General features: G+C 41.1%; 1 protein-coding gene across 1 annotated transcript; it reads left to right on the top strand.

Moving 5' to 3' along the window:
* Positions 1–6,791: 6,791 nt before the first annotated feature.
* BSG (basigin (Ok blood group)) lies at positions 6,792–22,482 on the top strand. The gene is made up of 8 exons (XM_053465275.1): positions 6,792–6,963; positions 16,679–16,841; positions 17,279–17,367; positions 17,867–18,003; positions 18,529–18,805; positions 20,435–20,456; positions 20,845–20,911; positions 21,908–22,482. The coding sequence occupies exons 1-7, from the start codon at positions 6,891–6,893 to the stop codon at positions 20,900–20,902; spliced, it is 819 nt and encodes a 272-aa protein (XP_053321250.1). The 5' UTR covers positions 6,792–6,890; the 3' UTR covers positions 20,903–20,911; positions 21,908–22,482.
* Positions 22,483–22,934: the final 452 nt, after the last annotated feature.

The following is a 22,934-nucleotide window of genomic DNA, read 5'->3' as shown; positions in this document are numbered from 1 at the left end:
TCTATTACTAGAATAAATGCATTGTGTTGGGTGAAAATGTGCATGGCCAGCTTAACAGACCGTAAAGAAAATATTGATTCAAGCATGTATGTTTATATCTACATACTGAAAACACACTGTGGACTGATTGTTTGAGATGGCCTATCCACGGGTGACCATTGTAGCGTCCTGTTTTTTTTGGAAACTGAGTCAATCTTAAAGGCGCTGAGACAATTACCGGACATAAAAATAAACATTGGACTGGTACGATTACTGCAAATAACACTTGAGAAACATATCAATTTCTTGTGAAATTACAAAATACATTTGAAAAACGCTGATTAGCTCATTCTCGGCAGCAGCTCTCAAATGTTTTTTTAAGAAACGCCTGCCAGCATGCTGCCGAGAAACCAAAAGATTAGAATCAACAGATAAACCATACTATTCAACAGGAGAGATGTCATTCCAAAATATAATTTATGAGAGTTGCTGAGTAGCACGTAGTACTGAATTAAGTAATATTAGTTGACCTAATAAATTATGAAATTTATTGTAATTGTAGCTCATGCTATCACCATAACTAAATACATATTTGTTAGGTAACATAGAAATATTTTGTAGTAGACCTTAGTAGAATGACAGATTGTGAATATTCCTAAAAAGAAGCCTTCCATTTTACATACGACCTTGGATAGTGTGGCCAGACTTCTCCAACTTAAGACAGTAGCCATAATGAGTCTTTTTTTCTTATTTGGCCCTGGAAGTGTCTACTAAACAAGAAAAAGGTGAAGCTTGTTTCAGAAGTTATTTTGGCATTTGCGTTAAAATTCATTATATAAATTTCTATAATACATGTTGAATATCAAAACTAAATGTAATATTTAAAAAGTTAAAATTAAAATGTAGTTAACTATTATGTTGGCAAAATGTAATGGACTATTCTGTTCCATCCAAATACTCGGTCTATTCTAAGCAACGAGCACACTATGTTTGCAGCTATGTTTATATTACTTGTATTACTGCATAAACATGTCCCTCACTTTTGCTTAAGAAGTCTGGTCAGTTTAGCCTTGGAGCCAGAGTGACGTACAATGCAGGTCTCTTTCTCTCTTCCAACATTTAGCAGAAACAATACAAGTAACATAATATAGTCAGATATATGCTGTTGCTGCTGAATTTAAAATAATATTTATAGAGAGGCCCTCTTTCATATGTTTAATATCATAGGTCCTGTCAAAGCTGATATAGATAAAGGATTTCCAGCAGCATGGGTACATAGGTCATTTTTTCCAGGAAACACTCAGCAGCATCTCTAGGAATCTAACTGTGGGGCACATAGAGGCCCACATTAACACAAGCACTGTGAGCAAGCGACAGTATGATGCAAGCTCACAGTGCTTGTCAGGGGAGGGCTGGCAGCCTAAGGCCTGGGGGGGCTAGTCTAGTCAAGTGGCCCATTGCGCCACCAAATCAGCCCACCATCCATGCACATCTTTTCCTGATTTTCTAACACATATTGATGTAACATGATGGGATTAGGAGTGCATCAGTACACTAAAAAAAAGTCATTATACACGAGACGCCTTAACTCACAATTTAGTGCCACTAATCCTTTTTTTAATAAAATATGCAGATTGAAATAGAGTAAATAACACAAAACCTTTACTTTTCTTCTCACTGATTTCTGGGCCTAGAAAGTTTTGTCCTCTGTAGTGACTACAAATTCAGGAGTAAAAATTAAATAGTTCAATTTATTCTTACAGAAAGTAAAGTGGCAGGAAACTGATGACCAAAAGCACACCAGGACAGGCTCTGTAACACCGACACCCAGACACACACACCAGGACAGGCTCTGCCACATCGACACCCAGACACACACACCAGGACAGGCTCTGTCACACCGACACCCAAACACACACACCAGGACAAGCTCTGCCACACTGACACCCAAACACACACACCAGGACAGGGTCTGTCACACCGACACCCAAACACACACACCAGGACAAGCTCTGCCACACTGACACCCAAACACACACACCAGGACAGGGTCTGCCACATGCATCACTACGGGTTAGGCTACACAAAGCAAAAAAAAATGTTTTCCACACCGGTTTGTTGTTTGTGTGTTTCCCCCCTTGTGTATTGATGCCCCAGCCAGCCCCGCAAACACACACTCACCAGGACAGGCTCTGCCACGCCGACACCCAAACACACACACCAGCACAGGCTCTGCCATACCAACACTCAAAAACACACACACACCAGGACAGGCTCCACCACACCGACACCCAAACACACACACACCAGGACAGGCTCTGCCACACTGACACCCAAACGCACACACCAGGACAGGCTCTGCCACACCGACACCCAAACACACACACACACACACCAGGACAGGCTCTGCCACACCGACAGCCAAACACCCACACACACCAGGACAGGCTCTGCCACACTGACACCCACACACACACACACCAGGACAGGCTCTGCCACACTGACACCCAAACACACTAACCAGGACAGGCTTTGCCACACCAACACACAAATCAGGACAGGCTCTGCCTCACCAACACCCAAGCACACACACCAGGACAGGCTCTTCCACACCGACAACCAAACACACACACACCAGGACAGGCTCTGCCACACCGACACCCAAACACACACACACCAGGACAGGCTCTGCCACACCGACACCCAAACACACAAACACCAAGACAGGCTCTGCCACATCGACACCCAAACACACACACACACCAGGACAGGCTTTGCCACACTGGCACCCGCATCAGTACGGGTTAAGCTACACAAAGCATAAAAAATGCATTCCACACTGGTTTGTTGTTTGTGTGTTTCCCCCCTTGTGTATTGATGCCCCAGCCAGCCCCCCTTTAGTTTGAATTCTCCCCCCCCATCCTCTGTGTATTGGCCCATGAGTAGTTGTGCCCCCAGCCACTCCCCATTTGCATTTCTGCCCCCCCACCCTTGTGTATTGATTTATGTTATGTCCCCAGCCAGCCCCTCCCCCTTGTGTATTGATGCCCCCTTTTGTACCCATGTGTATTGCCCCCAGCCACCTACCCCCTTTCTGTATTGATTTATGGGATGCCCTAACAGCTGTGTACTTATACCCCCAGCCCCCCTTTTTCTATTTAATTGTTGTCCCAAGGAAGCCCCCCTTTGAATATGGGTCCCCTTATACCTCTCACCCCAACTATTTTTTTTAAATACTTTTTTTGCTGGCTTCCTTCCCCTGCAGACTGCTCTCCTCCGACATGTTCTTCTAGCTGTCACGAGGAACCGTTTCGTGTGAGCCTGCCTCACTGAGGCACTGGGCAGCATGGTGCAGACACGTCAGCCTCTTTAAAAACATTAAGCGGCTGATGGAGGCGGTCTTACGGCCGCTTTAAAACTCGCAGCCACATCAGCTGTAATGGCATCTCTGTGTGCAGGCCCACAAACTGGCCAGCCTACCGCGGGTGCTGCAGATTTTTGCTTCACATTAAAGACAGCCCTGGCGGTCGTGTGGCAGAATCGGCCACTTCAGTGCGCGGCCGCACGGCCGTTTAGTTTAGATTTAGGGCGGCCCAGCCTTCCCCTGGTGCTTGTGCAAATGTGTTAGCAGCCACCAAATCCAGACAAGCTGCCATTAAGTGAATGACAGGAGCATTTTTCACCCCTCATCTTTTTCTCATCTTTTAAACTTTTTTCTCATTTCTGTTTTAAAGTGCTCTCCTTGCAATCAATGAGAAATTTCTTTGGCATACACACAGGGGTGTAGTAAAACCCCCTGGAATTTTTATGTGAGCCAGTGCTAGTAAGCAGGAGGGGCTTTTGAACATTAATTTAAAAGTGACACTAAATTGTTAAAAGCATTAAAATCAATATGCTGGGTAAAGTGCCTTTTTCAGGACTAGACCCTTATGACAGTCTGGGCCACCATTGGTCTAAGTTGTGAAGCCACTCTACTTCTACTCCTATCTGAAGACTACCCTCCCTTCTTTTCCCTTTAACATATCTGTTTCTTTTTCCTTTCTCCAAGACAACATAAACAATTGTGCTAACACCACCTATATAATGCTTCTCTAAGATCATATAATAAATGTAGAAAGATTGTTGCATGCCCTACCTGTACCACACTTGTGCATTAACTGAGTATTCTACCCTTGACTACAAACATCGTATTCTATCATATCAGTAGTATAAACACTGCAGCATTTGCCTGTAAACTGACTAATTGGTTCCCTTCCATAAGTCAGTACATCCCACATACTGCAGGGCAGTATTTTATCTTGGCTGGTGAGCAAACTGTATGATATGTGTCCTGGAAAACATGGCCAACGTGGTCAACCAAATACACACACAGGGTCGGACTGGGGATCACAAAGTAGCCCTTTAGGACAGGCTTAAGGTCCTAATGAGCCTCTCTCTACTATATATTTTGGGGTTACTATGGAGGGGTAGGCACTGGTATTGTTTGTGGCAGACATTTCACTAAAATACCCATATGGCAGCAATGACATACGCTAATGTTCTTACAGTGGTGCCCAAGTGTGGCTATTTTGCCTATTTCTGTCCATACACCTATACAACTGGGGTATAAATAGTAAGGTGTGTAGAAATGAGCATGTGTTTGTGTGCCTGTGTGCACGTAGCAAAACAAACAGCCCTTAATATGAATAAACATACATTGTTAAAAAAAAACACAACAAACAAAATTTGGGTAAAGGTTATATAAAACTAGAGGAACTGGTGAATAAAACATGCAAATTGGAAGAACCAGGGTAAAGGTGGTTAAATAAAACAAAAGAATGGTGCCATTTTTAAGGGTGTGTATGCATGCATGTGTGAAGGGGGTTGCAGTCTATTGTTGCTTGCTCCTGCATTGCAGATGTCCAACTAATTATGGTTAACAAGTCGTATTGATTTGGTATTCTTCTATAGAAATGACAAATGAACCCTCCATGTAAAGTGGAGAATCTCAGAAAGGTATTACATCTTAAAATCCTGCTTAAATAGAGTTCAGAATATAATTACAGTACCTCTGCACAGGGTTGTTCATAGGGACCACAGTTTGTTCACAATTAGTGAGTCACTACAATAAAATATTGTGATAGACCATTAAAGGGTTAATACATGAATATTCTCAGATATATTTGTCATTATACGATTTATCAGGGGCCAAATTAAAAAAAAAAAAAATTGCACGCCATTGACGCACATCTGCAAAGAAACTAAACCTAAAGCCCCCCAAAATGTAAATATATGTAAAGTACGGTAAGTATCAGAAATAACATAAGAAGGTCTCACAAGTGCAGAGTGTGAACCATAGTCAGGGTTGCCACCCAGTCAGTATTTTACCTGCACCACCAGTAATAAACTCTTTGGAGCCGGTGCTGGCATAAGTAAAATACTGGCTATACAGAAAAGCAGAACCCGAGGCACTGGCGGGCGAGCAGGTAAGTAAAACAACCTTAACCATAGTGACAAGTAAGCTCATGGAAATAATAGTTTAATGGAAAGAATTAAAAATGTTTTATTGGGAGCCCAGTGATGTCACCATGACATCACTAGCATCAAAAATATAAGAGGTGATCTCGAGCCATACTACACTGTGAACAGTGCAAAAAAAAACAAAAAAGAAGGGAAATTAATAAATAATAAAAAGTGAATTTAAGATAAGATACTGTATCAAGTAGCACAGTTGGGAGTGGATAGAACATATCTGCAGGATCAAGTCCTTTGTTCTAATGCTAACTATATCCACAGGGTGTGGTAGTACTAAATTGACAAATGTAACACTGTAAATACATATCCTTTAACAAACATAACTCATAGAATCCACATACTCTTCTGTTATAGTATAAAACATTTATTTCAAGTCATTAAAACCAATATTCAGGAGGCATAATAGGATATCAACACCACATAGTTCCAGTCCTGCATACAGCGACTGGTTTCGGCACACAAAGAGCCTTTCTCAAGGTGAGACTCCAGCGCTAGGGATTTATAGATTTTTTCTTTAAAGTGCCCCCTAGGCCTTTCCAATATATGTAATAAATCATTTTTCAAAAATCACGACCCCAAACCACTTAAGCCAATAATATTAAAACATATGTAACATAGGGTATGTATGCAAGGTAGGAGATGTTACTGAATATAAATTGGATCATTGTTCAGCTGTGGAACCTACAGTATAGAAAAGTATATTTCTTTTGATCTAGTATCACTAATAATTATTATGTTTAACGTGTTTCTATGACTTTAAAATAAGACCCCAACAAAATGATGTATAAGTTGTGCGGGTTTGTCAAATATGGGGAAGAAAAGGTGGTTTAATAAACATTTGGAAAAATAAAATCTGGTCCTTAGGGTATGAAAACCCCCAGGCCTGAAGGGGTTAAATTTCCTCACTATTTTATTCTCTGTAACTGCTGGGAGGTAGGAAGGCAATTGCACGTTCTTTTATCTCCTTCTCAGTAAAGTAAAACGTCCTTTCATTAAATATAAGCCGCTGACCTTCTAGGTTTAGATTATGACCTCTTGTTCTAACATTCCACTTGGAATGGATAAATGTATTATAAATAAATATATTTAGAATGCATATAAACCAGGACAAATGTCTGCATTAGACTGAGAAACTAAAATTTACATAAAAACCCCAAACTGTACTTCTGAACAATTGTCAATTCTGAGTCGGGTCCAATAAAGTTATTTAAAAAAAAAAAGTATAAAACAGTCAGCTGTTGTCTTGAAAACGAGGCTTCACATGCCGGGGCGGTATCGAGTCCCGCCCCTTTTGCTAATAGTAACCTGCTTGCTCTCGAGGTCGGGGTTAGTTGGCTCGTAGACATTACCGTGGGGAGGTTGCCCGTGGTTGCGTTTGGTAGCGGGCGAGCGGTAAAATGAGGGGCTTCGGGCTGGTCACCCTGTCCGCCGTGCTGCTGATAATATGCGGGAGAGAAACGGAGGCATCAGGTAAACCACGGAGCGGTTTATGAAACAGCCTGGGTTTTGACGGGGGCACAGCGCCCGTTCAAGATGTTTTCTGTACCAGCAAATCCAGGCGTCGGTGGAGTGGGTGGCTTGGTAGGCCCTAGGTGCCCTTCGGTGTGTTTGGGGAATCTTGGTGTTAATGTGTGGTGGGGCAGTGGCACAGACGCGGCGGTTTTTATTTAAGATTGGATAAAATCGAGGTTACCTTTTTATATGTATTTTTTTTTTAGATTCTAATGTACTTAAACGTGGCCTATTATTAGAGCGACTAACCGGAAGATAGGGTTTATAGGGGTTATATATATATATATATATATATATATATATATATATTTTTTAACTCTAGGTTTATATGCAGACTGACTCACGAGCTGTATTTCTGTTGTAGCAATAGCAGTGTGGTTGGGGTGAATTTAGTAGATCTCCTTCCAGAGAGGGAAAACTTTCCTATTTCATACAAACTTGTTACCTACTCTCAATGGGCCATTTCTTTAGGGATCATGAAGTGTTGCATGCGATTGTTGAGGCTCTGTTTCAATGTAAGCTCCTCTAAATATAATCCTCTTTACTCTGATCTAAGACGTATCCATGTGTTGCTTTTTTCTTTAGGATTGTTTCTCATGGGGTGGCATAATATAATGTAACATGTGAATGACATGTTACAAGGATACATTGTATAACGACTTCATGAACAAAAACATCTTTTTATATTATGGTGTAATTGGTTGTGTAAGAGATCCTGGTTCTTAATTATTACCCCTTTCCTAGGACAAGCAGTCATTGTCTTTTTACTGCTTAACTGGTAACTAAGCAGCATTAATAAGAAACCTAAGGTCTGAGATTAAACTGTGCTTGTTCTGGATAGCGTTATAGTTGTACAGTAGTGTAATGTTGCACACAACATTTCACAGTGGGGAATAAATTGGTCAATCTCTCTACAAGCTGTGAATAGGTTTTTTTCATGGCTATAAAGGCACAGTAAAATATATATTTTTATATATATATATATATATATATATATATATATATATATATATATATATATATATAATATAGTGTGTGTGTGTGTGTTTTTTTTATGCAATGTTTTTAGATGTGCAACCTTTTACAATCTCCTGAGTAGCACACCTTTTACATATGACCTCGCATGGGACTAGTGCAACCTGTAGAGCTGGCGTGTGGGTTTAGGGAACTTGTGGCACCAATCTCGCCGCTTCCTCTGCTATTGATTGACTGATAACGACAGGATTGGCTAGCAAATTCCCAACTCGCTTTGCAAAACTGTACAACCTGTGGCATGCATCCTAAAAACGGTAAGGTGCTGTCAAAATGGCTTTTGACTGATGGCTCATGCTTATGTGAGGATCCTGAAAAACTTGAATTGTTGGGGGTATAGAATCCCTATTTTTGGTCTGTTTTGACAACGGCTTGATGGCAAACGTCTTGTCTCCTATATATTGGTAAATAGTGATTTCTGTACATCTTTGTAAATTGTGTGGAATGGGTGGATAGGTCAGTTATATGGCTTTGTATAAGCAACCATTGGTTTTTAAAAGTACCAGATCTCCAATACAGAATTTAAAAATTATGCTTCTGCATTTTTACATTGACAATCTGACAGCTGTCTGGCATTTCCAGCAGTGAGGAAGAAATTCAGTGACTTCTACTAGCTGCATTATGTAAGCCTTGGTTTCACCATTTAATGGTTAACCTGTTTGCCAAATGTTCCCTCTATGTTGTCATGGTGTGGGGAGTGTTGGCATGAAAGCCCCAGCTAGAATTCGTTGGAATCAATCTAGCATGCGATAATACTTGATGACAAGATTTTAGTACTCGAACAGTTGGTTACTTGTTGTCAGCATATTCCTCTAACTTGTATGGAATACATGGACTAAGTACATTAACTGAAGAGCAGTACTGTTGTCGGAAAGAGTGTGTGGTCTTTGGCCTGCCTCTTATTTGTGAATCAGGGCAAACTATTGATTAATAAAATTACTTCAAACTTGGGATCCTGGCGCTGCTGTGTTGTGGTCTATGCTGAGCTCTTGCCGGTGGCACATGCAAAGAAAAGGATGCCTCTACATTTACTGGCTGAAACAGTAGGCTTTATGGTCCTGTCCCTTGTCACTGTGGTAATCTGGTACCTGAATTGTGGCTTAAGACAGCATTGAGATTATGAAACCCCTCAAGAACCTCCTTCTGTGAATTTTGAGACAAACAAAATGTTCTTTGGGAAGGGTCCTACTGTCTTTCAACAGCTTCTGATGCTTTTTTCAAATTGCATCTAAGTAAGCTACAAGAATATGGAAATTTATACTTGAGCAGTTGTAGCTGCACACCAGACAACTCTGGGCAGGCTTGTGTTTCCATTGTTTAAATCCAGACTGTCACTGTGGTGTACGTGTGGAGCTTACGCCACCGGTGCCCCAGGCTCGGTCTCCTGCTGGTCTGTTTCCAGTTCACTGCAATGTTTGGCTCTGTCCTGGTAGAAATCCATGCAGTAGGGCGATAGATAGATATCTATATCTATCTCACACACACATGACAACTGAGGAATATTCTCACTGTCTGATTCTGGAGAAGCCATTTCCCTGCTTAACAAGCGAACCCTAAATGTAGAGTAAATTGTAGCTAATGTGCCTGGCAGTGCCTTGTGGGCATTATGGGTGTTGCTTGCCCCTTAAAAAGAGTAGGTTAATGTGTCTTAAACGATTAACATGTACTCATTTATAACTTATTGGGCCACGGTAATTTTAATGAAACTTTTTATTTTTGTAATGCATGTATGTATTGTAAGCTTTTTCTGTCAACATGATTTAATGCGTGTGTATGGCCACTGCACAGATTAGCTTGGGGAGGGGTGTGCTTGTTCAGTGCTGGGTGAAGGTGACTTTGAGGTACTGTAGTTATGCTGTATATCATGTGACTGAGTTTAATGGAGATCTGTTCTGATTGGTTACCTGTAGAGAGCATGGTACGTTTTAATGGTGCAGTGTACTACATCATTGGTCTGCAGCCCATACCACACCTTCAGAGTAGTCAAGATTAGCCTCCCATTCTGTTAAACAAGCCTTTGTAATGCCATGAAGGAAAATGACCATGTCCTCTTCTCCTGTTTTATGTTTGGTCTCCACAAATGCTCACAGTAGCCTTGCTAATACTGTGATCATGTGCAGGGGGCAAAGTCCAACTAGCAGTCAGCAGAAACTAAATGTGCTTTTTAATTTACTAGCTGATACGCACTTAAAAGCCAGGCTTCTTAACTTCTAAAGGTAAATCTAAAAAAAAAATGATGCTACTCATTCGCTGTCTAAGTAATAGTTAATTATTCCAGAAATAAGAGTATATGAAAGCTATCATTACGTCTCAGTGCCTTAGCTGAGACAAGATTGCAACAGGAATTGTAGTGTTGCCTTTATTTTCATTTCGGGGGCCATGGCAGGGAAGCCATTTTAGCTTCAACTCACAGCTGAACCTTCATAATCTCCTTGGCTGCCCCCCTCCCAACATATGTCGCTGCATGTGTCTTACATTCACCTGCACGCTTGCTTTTGCCCAGTGAAACCTGTAGTGGTAACCGGTGAAGATGGAGGTGGTATGTCTAATTCACAGATGGTTTTGTCGGGGGTTTAGCCGCAACCTGCCCCCAGCGGATGCTTCCTCAGCTGACAATGCTGTCCTGCTGTACTGGTTTTGTTCTAAAACATGGTGTGTTGTGTAGCTATAGAGTAGTTTAATTAGAATTCCAAAAGAAAGCTACTTTTATTTACTGTAACAAAATCACACCCTAGAATGTAATCACATGTTGCAAATAACAAAAGCCTAAATTTGTGTACATTGCAGAGAAGAAATAGATGCGTGTTTACAGAAGCTTATCTTGGGATAAATCTGGCAGCTACTATACAGGTCAAATCTAATGTATATGTTGTAAAGTGGTGTGTGTGTGTGTGTATATACATTGATTTATATCAGAACACATGTCTTGCCCTAAGTCATATGCAAATGATATACAAATAGCAAATAAGCTCTGTATCCATGTATAACATCCGGAATGTGTAAATTTTTCACTAAGCTACCTCTGTTTGAAATGCAGCATCCACAATATACGGGCCTTTCTTGTGTGCCTGTTAGTCCTACTGTAAAGACAACCCTGTTCAATATTGTCTAATATTGAGGGCGCCTATCCTTATCTGTATTGCAAATGCTCTGAAAAATACCCCTTGTCTTATATTCAAGGTCATTTTATAATCTGACCTCAAATAGTGGTCTGACTGTAAGATTAAGATCCAGATCCCCCGTGGTGCTGCAGGGTACCTGGATCCTCTGTTGCTGCCAGACACTTCTGCCAGGGCTTCTATAACAGCGTGACATGACCTTCCGGCGCTCCATCATAGAAGCCCCAGCAGAAATGCCGGGCAGCAGTGGAGGCTGTACCCATTGTATGGACATTCACCAGCTCTGCAATGCGCACAGATAACCTCTGCTTTTGCCCGGCACTTCTGCTGGGGCTTCTATGATGGAGCACTGGAAGGTCATGTCGGGCTGGCCCTCCTTCATAGAAGCCCCAGCAGCAGTGTCGGGCGGCAGCGGAGGTTGCCAGAGCAGGATCCAGGTCCCCTGCAGCAGAAAACGCATTTTCTTAATTCTTAAATATGAAAAAATAGTTTACACGTAAATTAATATTTACTAGTAACCTTTTTTCCTATAGGGTAATCTTCAGGCTTCTTTTTTCCTAAATTAATATTCAAATTGAGGGGTCATCTTATAATCAAGCAAATACGGTATTTGCTTTGCTATTGTAATTTTTAAATCTCCTTATGTGCATGAATGTTTATCGTATCCCACCTTTTCTCTCCTTCAAGCTTTATGTATGGTGATTTTACACTTTGCTGATAACAGGTGCTGAAAGTACATTAATATCCAAAAGGTCATGGGTTGTCTCTAACCAGCTGGTGACCTTTGTCAGCACCACTAAAGAGATGATTTGCATGCTTCAGGGTGAGGATTGACACATGGCCATCTTTTTCAGCCTAAAAGTAAACCTATACCTTTAACTAAGTGAATAGTCAGTTGAAGGCTCCTAAAATCTGGGCCAGGCATAGCAGTTTGTTATAAGCCTTAATACAGGTAAACATTTTTTCTTTTGGTGAAAGTTTTGTGAATTGCATATGGTCTGAAGCTAGCAGTGTTGATGCCACTGGTAATTGCTTATTCCTGCAAAACTTTTAACCTACAATTTGCCTGCTATACTCTTGACTAGTATAGCATAAAAGATGAGAGTTGGTACCGTGTTAGCCGTAGAATTACAGGCGACAAGTGGAGTTTGAATGATACCTTTATTTACTCAGTTAGCCAATAAAGGTATCATTCAAACTCCACTAGTATAGCATACAAACTATCTAGCTGTAGAATGACTATATGGGAACTTCAGATAATTATTTGTAGATTTTAGGGTATAGTTTGTGTATCCTAATAGGACTAGATAAAAGTTGTATCTTGTGTAAAACTGGGCATTTCTGTCCGAAAATGTTGCTTGGTTGTAGCAAATGTGCAGCTATGATGAATAAGACCTCAAACTTACTAGAAATCTATCTTACGTGTGTGATGTTCATGTACGGAAATGATTGATTCAAGGTTTGAAAAGTGGTCTTATCAGCACCCGATGGAGCCCTTCAGTGAGAGAGACATTCCTTTTGTGATGGCAGCTTCAAGTTGCACATAAGAATTTGTGTGTGTGTGTGTGTGTATAATAAAACAGTAGTTCTTTGTTCTACAGAAAAGGTAGACGGTCCTCATGCTCATGAGATCTGTCTCTAGTAAAACAAGTCTTTGTGGATAATGGACATATCCTGAAGCAGCTTGTGACACTGTTCATGTTTTAGATCTGCTCTGTGCAGAACTACGTGACTGCTCCCAGCTCGGATAGCTCAGTGGAAAGTATTGCCCAACTGAACATTGCACAATTGGCTGAGTCATAATGTCATGTCACTACAGCCAGCCTACCCCTTTGCAGTGGCCTCAGTCGGCAAGCATTTTGTAGGGGTTTTGGTTTCACCTACTGTTTTCAATAAAATATGATTTTTGACAAGCAGTGCCCTTTTTAAATACAATTCAGCATTTCCTTCCCTTTTTCAGCCAGCCCTGATAAAGAATGTATTAAACAATGCTAAGAAAGAAAAATGGGATAGATCTCCTCCTCCTAGTGCTTGCTGAGCCAGCACTGTAGGAAAGTATATCGTATGGGTGCAGATATTCATCTGAACACATCTCCTGGACAGCATATAGCTGGGTGGAGAAAGGGGCCAATGCAAATTTAGGGCTGTTTGCAGAATCCCCACCATGCAAGGACCCTACAGCTGTCATATGCATCAGTAAAAAATAACTGGGGTCTTCCTCTTAACCAATCAGATATCACTCTCCACTCCAACCAGACACTCTGTTCAAATATGGCAGATGTGTGAATAAAAGGCTGCCCTGCATGAAAGAACATTTTATCATATTGTACTAGGTTCTCTGACTCTGTAGATTCTTGGTGTGAGGTCTGGTATTGAGAACTTACTAACCATGTAGCGTTAACATTTTGACATTAAAGTGACTCTACTGTACCATGCAGTCCCTCCAATGAATAAACATTTCAATGTTCTTGTAAGGGGGAAATGGGCACCTTAGAAGCTGCAACAGACCACCCCTTCCATGCCCTGCTAATTTTGACTGCTTAAAGCAACCAGTGGCTAAAATTGGTGAGTGCTTTCTACAAATGTGTTGTAGAGGTGAGGTCTCATTAGACCAATGGCACGAATGAGCATGAGATGTGTTGGGTGTCAAACACTTCCTGCAAGCCAAGGTCCTAGGGGATCTTGGAATGGTACAAATGCATAATGAATTCTAAAGATTAAAGTACAAATGGTGGCTATAGTGTCCTGGTCTAGACACTCAGTTCTCATTCAGCCAGGTAGATTAAGTTAACGCTGTCTTCAAGACCTTAATGTGTAAAGGGTTAAAGATAAAATCTTTCTTGTAAAGCAGTGGTAGGCACGAAGTTGAAAACAAACCTTTTCATGATTTAGCTCGCCTTTAATCATGTCAATTTCCAACATTATTCGGTCTAATCTCTTAATTAGTATTTGTCCTATTTAGCTGATGGCTGTCTTATTGCAAATGAGCATATTTTATGAGCTACTTTGCATCTTATAGCTACCCTAACCTAAAAGCTTTTTGAGCCTCAGGCTTTAAATGTTATGAAGGACCACTTTATTTAAAATTCATTGTACCAACATGTTCGGCATCAAGTAAAGTAGATTGCACACATTCCAGTTCTTATTGGCCATTTGTATTGGTTAATAGTAACTGTCACCCAAGGTCTACTTTGCTTTTGTCTTTCTATCTCCTTTTTGAACCCCTCTATCTGTTCCCTCACAGCTGGGTTCATAAAATCTCCACTCTCAGAGGTCAGGCTGACTGGGGAGGCAGTGCAGCTGCATTGTGAGGCAATCGGGCGCCCAATGCCTGAGATTCAGTGGTGGTTTGAGGCGGACTATAACAATGAGAGCTTCTCACAGCTTTGGGATGGTGCACGTGGCGATAGAGTGCAAGTGAATGCCACTTACGTCTTTCATGCTACCAGCACACTATATCTCTTGAACCTTGGCACTGAAGATTCTGGGACATACGAATGCCGTGCAAGCAATGACCCTGACCGCAATCATCTAACAAAGAGCCCTCGCATCAAGTGGATCCGCTCCCAGGCTAATGTGATTGTCATAGACCGTGAGTGAAAAACTGAATGCTGCCGAATCCCTAGTGATGAAACCCATTCCTATGTATTCCCTTTCTAGTGGCAATACCACCAATTTGCCTTTCCTTTTGCCATGCCCTCTTGTTACTGCCTCACTCAAATAGCATTATTCCTCAACCCTGCTCTTTTAGAGCTCTTACCTCACATGCTGTTGGATCCTTTCCTTGTACACCGTTCACCTTCCTGAGGATTTCTAAAAAAAACATTTGGGTCCTGTGGCTCCTGCTATTACTGCTTGGACAAGTGTTTACCTGTTGGCAACCCTGTAGATTTTACTTGTATCAACCTTCCTTTCCTCTGAAACACTGTACAACCCCTTATCCAATGTAAGATTATTTTGGGTTCTCAAGATCTCATTGCCACATATCAATGTTGCACAGACTCGAAGAATTTGTCTTGATGTCTACCTACATCCAGGTCCATGCTGAAGAGAGGATCCATACTGCTGGCTTTTGTTCCTTCCTTGTACCACTTTTCTCCAAAATATCCAGTTTTCCTATGGGTACTGTCTTGCAGTTGTACCCTAAACCTTTTGATCCCACCCTTGTCTGTCCACTGCCAGATTTGGCTTAATGGTGGCATTCATCCTTCTCCTGTTAACCTAGCTTTTCCTCAAACCCCAATTAGATCTCCTTACACTCTCCTGCATCATGTTACTGTTGGTTATCTCACAACTGTTATAAGTGTTTTGATGATGTGATGCAGATTTACATGTGTCTGGGGTATTTAGTAAAACTTACCTTTGCCTTGAAAGGTTCATGTAAAATCTGTTATCTGCTCATTCATGATCATATTTCTTTAATTATTGCTTCGATTTCAACCAACATCATTTTGTTCTGCACTGGCTTATGGTAAGGGGTATTGGGGGCTTGACAATGGGTACTTTGGGTACTTCTGAAGCAAAGTGGTTCCCACAGAAACTTTAGCAACTAGCCCTGACTTGCCCAACCTTGCATACCTAGGTAAAATACAATTAAGAGATTTATTGGAAGAATCAACTCCAAACGTAGGCAAATGGCATTCAGTCTCCCTCTCCATTGTTCATTGTTGGGGGCAGGGATTCTAGTTTTCCAATTTGTACCACTGTCACAGGAACCGTATGCAAATGCACCAAGTACACCTCCACTTTGTGCCAATGTTTATAACCTGCGTTAGTGTGTAGGCAGCATGTCTATTTATTTTAGTATTTTTTTTCTAAACCATTCCTTATGTAATCAACAGCTAAAGAAATGGTTAATTTAGGGAATTGTTGGGTATCAATGTTTTTGTACAGTGATACCTAAGATTTCACAGGATTTGTTAGAACAGCTTGTACCCACAGCTTGAATTGAAGCAGTGCTAGTAACACAAGAACAAGGCTACTAAGTCTTGTGATGTCTCCCAGCCTAAAGGAACACAGGGAGAATATTAATCTTACTCGGATTTCTTATATTGCTATTTACTTATGTGGCTGCTTTGTTGTGAAAATGGACTACAGGGCTTTAGCATCACATAGGTTTCAAGACTGCTGGTGCTAATGGGTTTGAGCACCATGTGAATGTACCAGAAGCCATGACCTTTTGTCCCCCCTCCCCACCAATACAAGTGCTTCCATGGGTGTTGTGTATAGAAAAGACTTAACTTGTGTCATGTAAAATGTCCATGAAAATTCACAGGACAATGTTTTGCTTTCGGGAAGCAAATTGGAGAATGCCAAGTTTTATAGCAATTGTGACACATATTGACAGGTGCCCTACTGATAATATGAATATTCCACTTATGGGCGGAACAGTGGGTGCTCTTGCATAGCAGCATTTAAATACAAATACCCTATAACAGTGTGCCGGTGTAGAACATCTGATTGGGCGTCTCATTCCCCTGTTCCTATGACCGCTTCTTATTTCGCTGTCTTGTCCTCTACAGCTCCAGTTATTTTAACAAGCCCCGTAGAAACGGTGGAAGGGGCTAATGCAATCCTGAGCTGTAATCTGACCGATGTTACATTACCTATTGCTGGTCACCAGTGGCTGAAGGGAAGCAAGGTGATCCTGGAAGACGAAGAGGCATCCCCGTTGATGACTTACAAGTACGTATTATACTAATAATCTGTGAAAAGACTGTATGAATGGATAGCGAGTACCTGAGGCATTAAGGCAGTCTCAACACATTTCAGTGTCCCATGCATGGCATACATATGTTCCTCTTGCAGGGTTCACTGCCTGCCTTAAGAATAAAAAGCAGTAATTTGGGAGCTTAGGGGTGTAACACTGGGGGGGGGGATTTTTCTTCATAAATCTGAAGGAAAAAGATGAAAAATGTCCAGCTGCTACGGTATCTGCCCACCCCTCACTTAGTAGATTGGCTATTCAGGTTTCTGCTTTCCAGTGACCTAAATTCCCGTCTCATCTCAGTTGTGATTAAAATAGGCTGCTTGAGTTCCCATTTGTGTAATGCTAAGAGACTAGGCCTGGAGTATAATATGGCCTTGGTTAACACGTTTTTTTCCCCCCCTTCTGCATTCAGTATTACAGAAGTGAATCATGACAGCTCTGGGCAGTATACCTGCAAGTTCCTCACTACTCCTGAAGTCAGTGAGGTCATCAATGTGACGGGTAAGCCGCTAGTTACATCTTTCTGGTGTGTGTGTGTATATGGGGGTGTTATGTGTCCACACAATCTCCTACAGTGGACCAGTAGCTGGTTTATCTGTAGGACAGTCCCATTACAGTTTCATGTTCCAGTTGTAAGTGCATGAGGGTGTTAGAAATTGCCCCCGCCTCATGCATTAGCCTCTTCCCCCTGCAGTTATTTTGCATGCAGAAGAAACATTCAGCATAATGCTTCTCCGTGCACACGAATACTGCAGATGAGATGTTTTAAACTTGACCCTCATGTGCACACACATGCTTCCATTGATTTTAGTGGTTTCTGAGTTAGTAAATCCATTCAATTGATCTTTTTTGTGTTTAGATTTTAATTTGTGGTTCTTTCATTTTTCATTGGTATAATATGGGAGAGGGGGTTAGTGTTTCACAACGCAATGCTGTATTTTTAACGGTTTTCTTTTTCAGTAAATAAAAATTCTTTCCACAATTTTTATTTAACTTTCAGTTGCTCCTCATGTTGTTGCATACAAGAAATCTGAACATGGTAACGAAGGTGACACTGGTGTGCTGACATGCAAAAGCAGCTCATTCCCACCTGTGGAACAGTGGACATGGTACATGGCGTTACCAGAAGAAAATAAGGTTTGTTCTTGTGGGTGGATTTATAAAGCAATGGTAGAAGGGTAATGATAAATGGGACATAAGACTACTTAAACCAGTGCTGTATGTTGGATATAATCCCATCATCAACCTAAAAGTTCTACGCTGAATGCAGAATCCAAATTTCTTCCTCATGCTGAAGATGCTCTGATGTTTGTATGAAAAGTAGTTTCTATATAGCACCTGATAATGTTCTGCTTGCTCTTACCTTAACCAAAGGACACCTTTCGTGACTTGGCTCCAAAGTCTGGTGGTGCACATCTGCATGTAGTAGACCTTTTAGAAGGAATGATTTTCAGGTTCTTTTCATAAACCTTTTATAGATCTTGCTTTACAACCTGCTATTAAAATGCTGCAGCACCACAATAAAATTTTTATTAGGCTTTTTTATGATAAAATGTAACTTTCATTTTAATATTGTTTCTCTCTTGCACTCTTGTTTTGGCAGACCTGCTCATGCAAGTAGCTTGTAATCATCAACATTCCTTTTTATTTTATTTTTTACAGCCCATAGTGAATGGAAGTGACGATCGTTACTTCATAAAGTCTAGTGGCAACAAGACAGAGCTTCGCATCCTCCAACTGGACATTGAGAGAGACCAGGGTAACTACATATGCAACGGCTCCAACATACTGGGCAGCACTGGTGCTACAGTCTCCCTGCGTGTGCGCAGTCGCTTGGCCGCCCTCTGGCCCTTCCTAGGCATTGTAGCTGAAGTTCTGATCTTGGTCACTATCATCTTCATCTACGAAAAGAGGAGAAAGCCTGATGAAGTCCCTGATGGTGAGTTTGTCAAGACAGTGATCTAAGTGTGTCTTCTGTAGAAAAACATTCTGATATCTGAAGAACGCAAATTACCGTATTTGCTCGATTATAAGACGAGGTTTTTTTCAGAGCAAATGCTCTGAAAAATACCCGTCTTATAATCGGGGTCGTCTTCTAATCAGACCTCAAATAGAGGTCTGATTATGAGACTAAGATCCAGATCCCCCGCACCGCTGCAGGGGACCTGGATCCTCGTGTCGTCGCCCCCCCCAATTTAATGCCCCCCCCCACACACACACTTACCGGTGCTTCCGGAGGTGAAGTTGGCAGCGGGGGTTTGTATGCGTCCGTCGCAAATACCTTCCCCGGCTGTCAGAGATCAGAGTTCCCCGCACCGGTGCGGGGAACTCTCATCTGACAGCCGGGGAAGGTATTTGCGACGGACGCATACAAACCCCCGCTGCCAACTCCACCTCCTTCCGGCTGCCGCGGAATGAGACGTCAACCCGCTGCCCCGGCAATACAGCAGGAAATTGGAAGCACCGGTAAGTAAGTGTGTGTGTGTGTTTGTGTGTAGGGCATTTCTGGAATGCCTTATACCCCTATATGCCACTCTGGCACTTAGGGGGTTAAAAGGCATATTATGGGGCAGAGTGGCATATAGGGAGGTATAAGGCATTTCAGGAGGCAGAGTGGTGTTAAGGGGGCATTTAATAGAGCACTCTGCCTCCTGAAATGCCTTATACCTCCCTATATGCCACTCTGCCCCATAATATGCATTTTAACCCCCTAAATGCCAGAATGGGATATAGGGGTATAAGGCATTTCTGGAGGCAGAGTGGCACATAGGGGGTCAAAAGGCATACCATGGGGCACAGTGGCATATAGAGGGTTAAAAGGCATATCATGGGCCACAGTGCCATATTGGTGTGGCAAGCCTGGGGGCAGATGTGCGTAACTAGGGGACAGGTTGGAAAATACAAGAAATAAAAACAAAAAAAATATTTTTCTCAATCATAGCTTTTATTAAAAAATAGTTTACATGAATTAACATTTACTGGTAAAACTTTTTTCCTTTAGGGTCGTCTTATATTCAGGCTTTTTCTTTTTTTCCTAAATTAATATTCAGATTTTGGGGGGTCGTCTTATAATCAGGGTCGTCTTATAATCGAGCAAATACGGTAAATTTAGCTCTTGCAACAGTCTTTCTAAAGTATTTGGCCATCACATGTAACTAAACATGAGTAACCTAAAGCTGTACCTGCTGTTTTTGTTACAATCTTTGTCGGTATGAAGGAAGGGCTGTATATTTTGGGACAGTTGCTCTAACATATGACATGCAGTGGATAGCTTTAGCGTTGGCATCACACAACATTGTGCGTTAATCAGAGCTGAATGACTGTCGGTCCAACAATTCTCTCCTCTTTGCCTGAGCTCTGGGAAGTGAAAATGGTTCCTATTTTTGCTGGTAATGGGTGACTTGGCACTAGTTGATCTGCAGTAACCATGGCTCAAATACTTCATGTATCTAGTAATTTGCTAGATTTTTTTTTTTTTCCCCCCATAATTATTGCTAACATATTGCCTAAGTTCCAAGTTCTAGAAGCTTACCTAACATGCTTTTTCTGCTTTTCTTTTTTTTTGTAGAAGATGAAGGAGCTGCACCATTGTGAGTATATACTTTTATATATTTTGGGCATGATTCATTCATGTGATAATGTTGACCTCCTGTGTAAGCTAATACCATGTGCTCTCTAGAGTGTGAACACTAAAATGACTGCAAAATGCCATCAAAGAGCATGCAGTGCTTGCACAAAGACAGATGGTCTAATCCAGGTGTACATCATCCAAGTGACATGACCAGCATATGGGATTAAATATAACACCCTTTATAATATATGGAAGATGGGAACCCTTGTGTATTCATTACCTGCATAATTGCACAACCCTTATGTACATGTTCCGCATGTTGAGTTCCCTTGGGCAGTGTTATATCAAATATTTAATCTTTTTTTGCGAATGAAGATTGTAACTACAGGCAATCTGTCTAATTTCAGGAAAAGCAATGCTGGCCCAAACCATGATAATGCTGTGCGCCAGAGGAACTCCAGCTGAGTCACGCGGGTAAGTGTTTTTCAATGGTGCCCAATAAATCTTTGTACCTAATGGGGGGGGGGGGCTCCAGCAGCAGGGGGATAAACTCCCTTTGGTCACCTGGCTGTCCAGATATGGATCTCTAGTGTTGCATTTGAAAGGTCACTGATTGCTCCATTCTGGTAAATCATATGCTAGGTGTTAAATTTCTGCTTGTATCACTGCTGGCTGGTATCTGTGCCAATTAGCGCTTGTACATATGTATTGAGATTACTACTGCTGGTCACCCCTATTGCTTTCAGTATTAACATTATAGAACATTTTATTATGGCCGATTTTAAGTAGCTCTTGGCACTTAGGAAGCCATTTGTACACCCAGTAGCCTTTATCTCCTGACTTGATTCTGAGAGTTTAAAGTCTTCTGCACAAGCAATGCTGGTAGTTTACAAGTTCAAGCCTGCAATATCCATGCATTCTCAAAACGGCAAGGTTCTGGATTCCCTGAGAATTTGGGGGCATGTTAGACATTCTAGAATTGGTGTACAGCGGTGTACAGTGGGCAAACAGGACATTAGTATAACATCACAATTTGACATGCAGAATGAAGAGGAGGCAAGGGAGTGCCTTGCTTAAACATGTTTACGATCTACAACATGCCATCTAATTTAATAGGATTAATCATTTAAGGGATTATTGTGTATTTAAACAAGTGACTATTCAACCTGATGCTTTACAATACCTTGCTATGTTAAGATATAGCAGTCTCATGGTAATCGTGTATGTTGATCTGTCATGGTGCTTGTACAACAATTCTTAAATCAAGAAATTGAGCTATTTTTAAACCCATGTGGATAAAGTCTAACAGATGGCTTATAATTAAAATTCTCATGCTCCTCAAGCAATGGCTGTTAAGCTTAAATTGTATCAATAAATGTAAAGGTATTTCAACAAAGCTTATCTGCTAAATGATCAAATGGTTGGTGCTGTGTTTTTCAGATGAATTAACTTAATTTTTTTTCTTTTCAGATGAATCTGGAGAGCAGACTAATCATGCTCAAACTTTGCTCCCAGAAGATTTTCCTGATCCTCCACAGTGCCACATAGCATCCATAACCGCAACCATAATACCCTTTCTGGTCTATGTGCTTTGATCAGTTTTTTTTGGTATCATTGAGATTTTCTTTCTACTTGACATACCCTATCACGAGTTTATAGCTGTTAATGCATCAATTTGTGCAAAAGTTAAACATTTCTTATGTTTAATTGTCCATTTTGTAAATGGCTATAATCTGCCACCTTGAGAGAATTTAGGATCTGCTTTTTGTAAATCCAGTAGGTTTTGGATTTTCCCTGCTGTAGTTCATACAATCTGCTGTGATGGGCCACGAGTTGTTTGTCTTTTATATTTTTGTGTATTTCAAGATCCTTTAGGAATAATGTGCATTGAAGACATGATTGAACTTTTTTTTTTTTTTTGGAAGGCCATGTAATAGGCACCCCAGTCCTCTGGGTATGCACATCTTGACTTATATTGTGTCTCTGCAACACTGGATTGTAAAAGTTGTATGTGATAAATTACACCAATAAATTTTTCCCTTTTATGCCTCGTGTACACCATAATTCAGATTTTAAATAAACCATTGTAGCTCTGCCCTAGGCTTGTGCATCTTGCACCCCAGACATTGCCTTTATAAATGCTTTTCAGGGGGCAGTGATCCCTGTGAAATCTGGCAATTTTTCATTAAGTTGTCTGCCTGTTTGTGTGGACATGAACACCTTCAGGCCTGGAGTTTTTCATAACAAAAGGATAAACATTGTCATTTTGGTATCTCATTTTCTTTGAAGCCACTTTTTTTTTTTTTTTTTTTATAAAGTGATTAAAAACTATACCAAAATAGAAAATTGCAATACAAAACAATCGTCCTTGTATCTTTTTTTTTTCCTATGCTATAAGCTCCAAAGCCGAATGACCCAATTAATAATCTGATTAGTCAGACCTCTGATATATTTGTTTTGCTTAAATGGGCTACGTCCATACTTAACCCCATATCTT

The sequence above is a fragment of the Spea bombifrons genome, chromosome 1, assembly GCF_027358695.1.
Source record: "Spea bombifrons isolate aSpeBom1 chromosome 1, aSpeBom1.2.pri, whole genome shotgun sequence".
NCBI classification, from domain to species: domain Eukaryota; kingdom Metazoa; phylum Chordata; class Amphibia; order Anura; family Pelobatidae; genus Spea; species Spea bombifrons.
The sequence above is the reverse complement of the archived record's forward strand: the minus strand, read 5'-3'. Positions and strand labels throughout refer to the sequence as shown.